General features: G+C 47.3%; 1 protein-coding gene across 1 annotated transcript; it reads left to right on the top strand.

Moving 5' to 3' along the window:
• Positions 1-337: 337 nt before the first annotated feature.
• PHALS_00935 (alcohol) lies at positions 338-1342 on the top strand (the record flags this gene model as incomplete). The annotated part of the gene is made up of 1 exon (XM_024730704.1): positions 338-1342. The coding sequence occupies one exon, from the start codon at positions 338-340 to the stop codon at positions 1340-1342; it is 1005 nt and encodes a 334-aa protein (XP_024580954.1).
• Positions 1343-10309: the final 8967 nt, after the last annotated feature.

The following is a 10309-nucleotide window of genomic DNA, read 5'->3' as shown; positions in this document are numbered from 1 at the left end:
AAGTTGGGATATTTTTTTTATATATGGCAAAAGTTGTGGCATTTTTTTTATTCTCCCAGCACAAAATGAATCGCAAAAATGGATAGTATTTGGGCTTTTTGGTACATTTTTTCACAAGCCTTTTCTGTTTGCCTTTTCTTGTACCATCGTTTTATCAAACGAGAAAATTGTCGATATTAATGAAGGTACGAACTGCTGAACACACCAATACAAATATTGTTAGTACTATTGTTTTTTTGTGTGGTACTTTTTTCGCTTTCTGTTTAAAGCAATATTATAATGTAAAACATCCCAGAAAATCCATATCTTCAAGCAGTTAAACATCTTGAGCCGCGTCATGTCGTCATTTAAGGTCGTCCAGGTACACACAAAGTCGAAGGACTTTCGTGCTGCCACTAAAATTGTCGATGTCCCTGCAATTGAAACCCCTGCACCTGGCTGCGTTGTGGTTAAGAACTGCTTTTTGGGCATCAACGCCACCGATATCAATGTGACCTCTGGTGCCTACACTGGTACTCTCCCCCCTCCATTCGGATGTGGTCTAGAAGCTGCAGGTCGCGTTTTCGCGATTGGTGAGGGTGTCACTGACGTAAAAGTGGGCGATTCTGTCGGCTATCAGAAATTTGGAGCTTTTGCCGAGTACGTTGAGGTGCCAGCAGCCAATCTTATCAAGACTCCAGAGCTCTCCCCTTCTGTAGTGACGCTGACAGTTGGCGGTCTCTCGGCTTCTATTGCCCTAGAACATATTGGAGAAATGAAGTCCAACGAGACGGTGTTTGTATCTGCTGCTGCTGGCGGCACTGGTCAGTATGCGGTGCAGCTAGCCAAACTCGCCGGGAATCACGTTATTGGTACGTGTAGTACCGACGAAAAGGCAGAACTTTTGAAAAAACTAGGGTGTGATCGTGCGATAAACTACATGAAAGAGGATGTTGATGCGGTCTTAAAGAAAGAGTATCCAAATGGTCTTGATCTCGTTTTTGAGTCTGTGGGAGGGGATTTGTTTAAGGCTGTGACAAACAATCTCGCAGTTCATGCGCGTGTGATCCTCTTTGGATACATTTCGGCCTACCATGGCGACAAATCGAATGAGCCTATGCTTGTGAACGAGTTGAGCCCAAAACTGTTGACCAAATCCGCTAGTCTGCGTGGATTTATTTTGTTCAATCATTTTGAACATATTCCATCCCACACGAAACGATTGCTGAAACTGATAGCCGAAGGAAGTTTGAATCCTGGAATCGATTCGACGGAGTTTCGCGGATTGGAGAGTATTCCCGATGCTATTGATTATATGTATGCGCGAAAGAACATGGGCAAATTGATCATTAAGCTGGAGTAATAATCGTACCCGAATGCTTGAAGACCACGCCATACTTTGCGCGGTAAGAACAATAGCAACCACCATGGCAATCAAAATTTCTATCAAATTGAACTGTTACATCTGCAAGTATGTTGCAAAATAATTGGGTACATTATTGTTATATAAACATTTCTCTTGATGGTAGTAATAAGTCCGCGAACCAGGTGCTGTGTTCGAAGTTGTGATCAGTTCAATATTCAATTCTTTCACATCAAATGATAAAGGCCATCTGAAAATTAAGTGCATTCGCCACTCATCAAGTTTGTTCAAGAAAACACGAGGTAAGTGATCGATTATATTTCTGAGGTCATATGACTCATTGCTTAGGTCATATGCGCTTATTTGTAACAAGGTTGATTCTCTTTCACTAGCCCACTACACGTTCTCAAAGCGTTTGAAATATGATAAATTCTGTACTCGCTTATCATCAACTGATTTTCAAATCTGCGACCACTTGTTTTTCTGCTCTGCCGTATTTTTCGATGGATTAGAAAATATATGCCAGTGAAGGTGCCGTATACGCCAAAGTACGAGCGTGCCATGTACGTCACCTACACTGACTTTCATTCAGTATATCTGTCGCATCACCTTAATTACTATTTTATCCACTTTCTCCCTAAAATCATCTTTGCGCGCATATGTTTGCAATGATATCCATCGTCATCACCAGATGAAGCTGCCTGCAGCTCATCGGACAGTGTAGTTGAAAGATCATCGGTTGCCGAGTTGGCGTCAAACGTAAGCGCGCTAAAAAAGATGGCAATCTGAGGATGAAAAGAAGAAAATCGAAATTAAATGTATTGATACAGAGGTAAAGACACTAACTTCGCCATCACTAGCAAAAAGTTACATGTCGGAGCGACACGCTTTTTACCTTATACACGAATCAATTGTTTCCGCAATCCGTCTTAAACTCGCATAATCAGGTCGTGATTTACCAAATCGTCGACAACAACCCTACTGGAATCACGCACTTTCTGAAAAGCAGTACATCACGAGGAAAAGATTCGACACAGCCTTTCCAGGTTTATTTATTAGCAGCTACATAACATTAGAATTTTAATGTGTCAAAACTATCTCAGCGTTGCCAAAAGTTGAGCTCATTTTGCCAATTCTCGGACATTTGTTCTATATCGCATGCTGCAGAAATGTACAGGGTGTAGGGTGTAGTATATACACAAGAGTACAGGATGTACTCTTTACATGTAGCTGTGCAAGGCTCACTATACTTCGCAACAATTTGACTTTTACGCATGACTTGGGAGTAGACTTCCAAAATTTACATGGAGTATCTTTAATGAATGCCTATCATTGTGGTACTTTCGAAGGCAAATATATCAGGTTTTGTTATATACAGATGTTACGGAGTATTTGTGAACATTAAACGTCAAAAGTGATCTGGTTTCAGGGACGGTACACCACAAAGAAAGGTTTGGAGGTGAGCTTTTAGCCTCATTTTAATCAAGTGTAACAAACAGCGGTATACATTTTAATGTCGGAAAATGGCTAAGGTATTACAATTTTTACGTCAAATGAGCAACAACCTTAATCATGAATAATCGCTACCATTACAATATTGGCATATTTGTATGGACGTTTAAAGGTGAAATCTGTGGCAATACAGAACACCATTTGAATGAATGAAGAGTAATTATTACTTCTTCGACTGCGCCATATACATCGTACGATCACATGTTGTAGAATCCCAGTATAACTTCTACTTAATAATTCAAGCATGTACCCTCGCACAGAAGAAGCTATCGAAGTCATATTAGCCACGACAAATGCACGTAGGATGAGCTCGCACACTTCACACAGGAAATAATTGTGAATAATACGACTTTTTTGCTCGAACATTTATAAGAATTAAGTATTTCCTAAATTAATACAATTCTACACGAAATATTTTAATAAAAGACCCTATGTACCCCGTTGCATGAGTCAAGAGGCCCACGCGTCTAAGAAATATCTTTTCTACGCGGTCCCATCACCTCACCGTACCAAGAACGGCTCACGCTACTTTCCTATGGTACTTCACATAGGATTTTGCGAGTTTCGCTCTAGGTTCAACAATAACAATTGTCTAATGTGTATGTACACCGTAATAGGGCACGCACTCGCCCGCTTCATAACTCGTGTGTGGTCACGGTTTTTTCACGATACATATTGCATATATTAGCACCAAATCGTGCCCGTAGTATGTCTTTCTAGCTGCAAGTTTTTTTTTCTGCTCTTACGAGTATTTGCCACGCCAATGTCCTCTCCTTGGCTTACCCTGTTTCTGTGAACGATTCACCGGGACAGGTGAGGCTCCTGCTATGTACGACTCCTGTAAGCCAGCGGCGGAGACATCATCCGATAATAGCGGTCACGATGCCCGACCTAATAACTAAAGTATATACAGTCAGGTCGTGCCCGATATTTTTCTCTTCTTATCGATCATCACATTTTTTTATTCTGCACGCCAAACCCGCTCAAAAGGTATTACGACACACTGCCGCGAAGCTTGCGATGGGTTTCAAATCGCTACATAATATCCCGGACCTAGCTCCACTCGCCGTGCTTGCCCCTGTGTAAGCGCAAGCACTGCAACTTTTGACATAATCGCCCAAGATTGCTTTACGTCATTATTATGGTTTGTGCAGCGGGGCTGCCGTTGCTCTTTGCTTAGAGGAAGATTTGCTAAGGTCACCGACCTTGCGTTCTTTATCAGAACTAATACGAATGCAGCGGATCGCAATCTGTAACGGGGTCACACATGAAAGCGCGGGTCACACATGAAAGCGCGGGTCACACATGAAAGCGCGGGTCGCACAAGATTGCGCGACCATACATAGGTGTGTATTACACCAGTTAGTTTAATCACACAGTGGTGTAACTAAACCGTAACAAAAAGGAAGAATTGCTAGTTGTAATGTATATTACTATATTAAAGAGGTTTAACTATATTAATTAGGTATTACTGTATTATATAGGAAAACCTAGGGTTCTGGATTTGGGCGGCTCTGCCGCAATTAAAGCAATTAAATACAGTTCCAATTTTGAAAAAAAGTGTTTGTTTGTCTTGGTTATGTTGTTTAGTACTTGGAGGTGATTGATTGCGATTCGCTACACTCGTACTAGTGCTTGGGAAGAACGTATGATCGGTGACCTTAGCTAAGCTTCCTCTATACAAAGAGCTACAGCAGCCCCGCTGCACTTGGTAGCACATGCAGTCAATCTACGCCTGAGTTGTTACAACAGATCTTCGTTGAGGATGGAGAAATACCTTTTTTTTACCCCAGAGCATGCAGAACGGGCTTTATAAGCTGACGTCTCTTTTGAGCCCTAAAAGCGTGTACTACCTCGTTACGCAAGGGCTTAAGGCCATAAGCGCGCACCTAGTGGCCTTTACAAATCATGAAAATGCTCTGAAAGAGCACTTAAAGCAGAAGCTGTCAGTATTGACTGCGTCGATGACGCCACCGTCGACGACGAATGATTCCTTCCGGCCAAGGCCGCTTAGGTAAGCCGAGATGGCTATAGCATCTGCCATGCTCCAAACGAGCAACAGCGCGTGGCGCTAGCTATCTCCAAGCCCGGGGGTCAAGCGCGAGGATGGCAACAGATCCTCTCCCCGAAGCGGTCGCAGTGACCGTCTTTATGGAGGACCTCTGCGCTGGCGTGGCCAGAAGAGAAGTCTTTCGTGTGTATCCGTATTCTTTTGAAGAAGCGGTCAACGTGGCATTGTTTGCCGAATTCAACTTCAAGTCGGCACGACTTGGTTGGTCAGAGAGCATCGAGCGAGCCTGAGCCGATGGATCTCAGCTATGCGGAGGGGGAGCTTCGAGCTGCTAAGCAACGTGTAAACAACAGATGGTGTTTTGTTTGTGGGGATTCCCGTCACCTTTGGACGGGTTGTCTCTTGCGCTAGGCGCGTATAGGTTCGTCGTACCGATGCCCCGCTTCTAACCAGTCTGGTTTGTCGCGGGGAAAACGAGAGCGCCCAGTAGGTGCGGGCTCCTTATGAGGGAGAACTGAGTTCTGTTGAGCCTTAGAAAGGTAGAGGGTCGCAAAACCGGGCTTGATAGTCGTGGAAGCAACTGTGGGGAGCTTTGAGAAGCCACGGAAAATCCTTATCGATTCTGGTGCGTCAGACATTTATGCTCAATGCTCCACGATAAAAGGAAGCCAACTGTATGCTGAGGCGCTGAGAACGCGGTTTTGTGACACCTCCACTGTTCGCTGAACGACGCGGACTTTTGTCACTGAGCTGTGGGTCCCTGTGGACCTTGATGGCAAGTTCCTTGACTTTGATAGCGGGGAGCTCTGTCTAGTCTTAGATTTGGATGCTAGGTATGACCTTATCCTTCATATGGCATGGTTGAAACACCATAAACCATGGATTGATTATAGGAGACCTTGGGCGCTACGCGCACGTCTTCTGGTGGAGCTTTGGTAAATCGTGAACCCACCTCTGCTAAGAAGCAGATGCGCTTTTGGCGCGGGCACTGGGCCGGGACGGTCAATGTACTAAATACTGGAGTAGAACACCAAAAAGGTTCTGACAAGAGTCCCGAGCGTGGCTCGTGGTATGAACGTGGAGTAGCACGTAACCCACTGAGCGATGCTCAAGCTTTGGAGCAGTCGCTGCATGCCAATGGTGGCATGGTCAGACGAGGTCCGAGGCATCCTGAGCAAGGCCCTTCTGATGCGCGTGGAGTGGCACGGGACACACTGGACGAAAACTGCGGTAATAGCAGCTCGTTGTCGGATGTTGTAAATAACATCAAGGCTCCGATGGAGAAGGGAGAGGGGGCACTGGCGGACGCCGAGTGCGTGTTCCAACTGGTCTTGATGAGACATAAAACCTCCAGGAGACAACGAAGCCTTGGAATCCTTCATCAAAGGATAGTACGGATCCGAGGGTGTCTTCTGGATCGATTATCCACTTCGTGCGTTCAGCACCCTTGTGGTGTCCCCCAGGACAACTTCACCCAGATGCGACGACGAGTTAATCTCCTCGTTCGGTCTTATAATCACCATCTCTGCTGAGTTGGCTGCCCTCAAGTCATCGCCAAACTCTTCGAAGGACATCTTGTCCAGCTCAAGAAGAGCATCCACGACGGGAATAGCCTCGAGGGTGACGTCGCCTTCGTCCTCTCCCGTCATACTGTTGTAAGGGTATATAGCTGTGCGCTATCGTCTACCAAAGACACACCCTGGGCCAGGTACGGCGCCCTGTGTATTGCAAATAACATACACCAAGACGCCGTCTCCAAAGACCCGCCGTCGGTCCAACCTCCGGACCCGAGGTGTGTGTCAGGAGATTGACCTGGTTCTGGGAGCCAAATCCTGCGTAACACGCCAATGCCCCCTGCCCAACGAGCAGTGTGAGTCATTGACACCTTTTCCCGCGCAAAGCACGAGGCAGAAACGGTGCGTGAGAGCAAGTCTCCCCATATCACATTCAAGCCAAACAGCAAGTGACGTATCGTTCACGCCTATAATAGGATAAACGCTGCCTCCATTCCGGCACAAACGCCGATTCCTAGAAAGGATGTCCCCCAAAACAATATGGTTGGCTGTACAAAGTACAGCGCACTCGACTTTGTCGATGGTTATTATCAATTGCTCAAGAGAACGAGTGATATTCAGCTGACAGCGGTAAGTACCCCGAGGGATGCTCAGGGAGTGGCTGGTAATGCCCCAAGGGCTGTCAAATGCACCAGCAACATTTAGTCGTCTTGTGACGCAATTGTTTATGCCCCATCGGGCGTATGCGCAGACATAATTTGATGACATCTTCGTCTACAGTCGTGCGGGGCACGGGAGGGCAGATGTAGAAAACCACAATGTCCATTTGAGAACGGTGCTCGAGTTCATGCGCACGAGTCAAGTGCATCCTCGGCACGTAAGAAATTGTCTTTTTAGGGTGCTTCATTGGAAAGCGTGACCTTCGAGCGGATCCCGCTACGGTCAAGGTCATTATGGACTGGCCGGTTCCATAAAACCAAAAGGACTTGCGCAAGTAGTTGGCGAGGCCAAGCTACTTGCACAAGTATAGCGCAAATTATACGGATTTGTCACGGCAATTGTTTAATTTTCTAAAAAAAATAAAAAAGGGACAGTCTCTTTCATGCACCAGTACTGGCGTTGCCAGACCGCGATCGTCCTCTAAGTGTCGTCCGTGACGCTTCGGACTTTGCCATCGGCTGTGCACTGCTGCAAGCAGACCCCGAGGGGCAAGATTGGGTGATCACGTTTGGGTCTCGCCCGCTTTAGGATACGGAAAGAAACTAACTAATTTACGACAAAGAACTACTACGATGAAGTATGCACTTGTCAAGTTCAAGGTGCACCCGCTTGGCTCAAAGCCGTTGTGAATTACACAGATCATGCGTCGTTACGCACTGCGACTCAGTCGCCTCACTTTTCGCAGAAGATGGCCAGGTGGCTCTCATTCTTTGGAGAATATGACTTCGAGGTGAAATATAAGCTAGGAAAGCAAAATGCTTTGGCTGGTGCGTTGTCACGCTGACCGGACTATAAGCTTGCTCGTGTCACGACGGTGACGTCGTCAGTAACGGATTTGATCCGCGCCGTATACGCGGGTGATGGCATGTGTGTAGCTCTGTTACAGGCTCTCGAAAGCTCTGAAACTTGGAAAAGAAATTGTCGGCGCGTTTGCGCGCACGATTACACCGGTGTTCGCTGAGTAACGAGTTGCTGTATTATAGCACCTACTCAACGGATAATCTACGAATTGTGGTTCCTCACGATGAGGTTAAAAATACCGTAACATCTATGACCCCAATCAGTGGTTATCTTGGTCGTGAGAATCGATAAGTTGCCACTATTGGTTGCCCAAGCTGTACAAGCAGACGAGCACATGTGTGCGCACTTGTGAAACGTGTCAGATGATGAAACCCTCTTCGAATACGGCGACGCCACTGGCCAGCGTACCGGTATTCTACGGGTGTTGGCAGTCCATGATATGGACTTTGTGTTTGGCCTGCCGAAGGACTCGGCGGGCAACACGGGTGTGGTGGTCTTTGTGAACTGTTTGAGCAAGATGGTCTATCTTGTGGCAGTTCCGGACGCAATCTACGGTCTGGGTACAGCGACGCTGTTTGCGGATCGTGTCTTTCGACAACATTGACCATCTGATAAGGACCCGTGCTCCACTGGGAAGTTTTGCTCTACACTCCTCAGGGTGCTGGGCATCAAGTTGACTATTCGTAGACCGATGTCAGACTGAGCGTATGAATCGTTAAATACATTTTTCGCAGCCTCTGCGCTATGACGCCGAAGCACTGGAGCGCTGTGTTGCCACTCGTTGAGTTCGCCCTGAACAATGCAGTGCATTCATTTACCGGCTATACGCCGTTCTACGTAAACGAGTTTATTTCATCCTCGCGTCCCGCTGACGCCACCATTCCATGGCGCAGGGCTTGGTGGGGGAGGAGTAGCCAAAGGGCTAGCTGATGTCAGCCATTTCGCCGAGCGTAAAGAGGTCGGGGACTTCCTGTCTACTAGATTAGTACGTTCGCGATGCGATTGCTGAAAGCCAAGACATGCAGAAGGAAAAAGAAGAAAAAAGGTTGAAAGTATTAAGGTTGGAGATCTGGTTTTATTAAGCGCGAAAAATCTTTCTACACATGTAATTTCTGCTGTCTTCAAGACAAATCTCCGTCCACGATTCACTGGACCTCTTAAGGTCGTGGCCAAGTGAGGCCTAGCGTATACGCAGAACTTTCCGAAAAGAATGCGCACCAACCCGGAAATTAACGTGGTCTTGTTTAAGCCGTACCGGTATCCGGCGCAAATAAACGCGAAAGCGTTGGCGCTGAAGCGGCGCCCAAGGGTGCTCGGTCACCCAGAAGCTGGACCAACAACTAGTCTGAGCACTGAGTGCAAAAACGTTTGTTTCCAACGGCACAAGGTGCTCCACCGTCGCACGAAGTGACGTATTTGCCTGCTCGACGGCTAGGAGCCGCTTTGGGAGAGCACAGATATTCCTAACGTGAGGCATTCGGTGCACAAAGTGCTCCAGGCTGTTGAGGTCTTTTGCACAGCGATAGGCGACCTAGGAGAGATGCTCGGCTGAGTGCCAACGATGACGGACTTTGCCATCGAACGCTCGAAGAGCACCGCGAGTCACCGGACGGCGACCAAGTTGTCATTGTTGGCCGCTGGCTCTTCTCGATGAGAATAGTGGCGTCCAGTACCACGTGGAACGCCTTGTGGGTCGACGTCGTCGACAGGGTTAAACCCAATGTCTTGTAAACTGGCGGGGTTGCCCAAACTCCGATAACTAGTGGGAGTTTGAGGTGCCACTTTGACAAGATTGTCCAAACGTCTTAGACGCTTATGATCGGAAGAATCTGGACGCTTCGCGTCGTCGTGCGCACAGCACTTATCGGCAGTAGCCGGAGGGTCATGAGCCTAGCCCAAGCTATGCCACTGAGCCGCTGTGGTCGTAGACTCAAACGTGTCAGAGACCACAGGGAGCGTTTTGGATTGTTCCATATGTCACAGGACGACAATACGCAGGATGTCGGCGTTGCGCCTTGAGTTTGGCAAACACAAATCGAAGATGGCGCTCAGCGCGCTCGTCCACTTCCTTGTGGCTTCGCTGTATGGTAGACAGCGAAGTTAGTTTCCGGTGCCGCTCCACCCATGGCTCAAAGATCTCATCGTCATCTGCAGCGTTTTGCAAGGGGCGAGCACCACAGGGATTACCCGCATTTCGGGAACAGAGGCTCCTCCTTCCTGAGCTCGAAGTCGAGCGCGGTACCACTCTATTGGAATATCTTGTGGTACCAAAAAACGAGCTCGCAGAGCTTTCCGCTGATCAAGATCAGCTGGTGTAGTGCCGACTAAGTAGACACCTAACGATCGAGTGATCGCGTCTTTCGCTTCTGTAGCGGAATCCGCCGCGTGGAAGACGTATACACGAGTGTC

This window comes from Plasmopara halstedii (assembly GCF_900000015.1).
Source record: "Plasmopara halstedii genome assembly, contig: Scaffold_1211, whole genome shotgun sequence".
Taxonomy (NCBI): Eukaryota; Oomycota; class Peronosporomycetes; order Peronosporales; family Peronosporaceae; genus Plasmopara; species Plasmopara halstedii.
The sequence above is the reverse complement of the archived record's forward strand: the minus strand, read 5'-3'. Positions and strand labels throughout refer to the sequence as shown.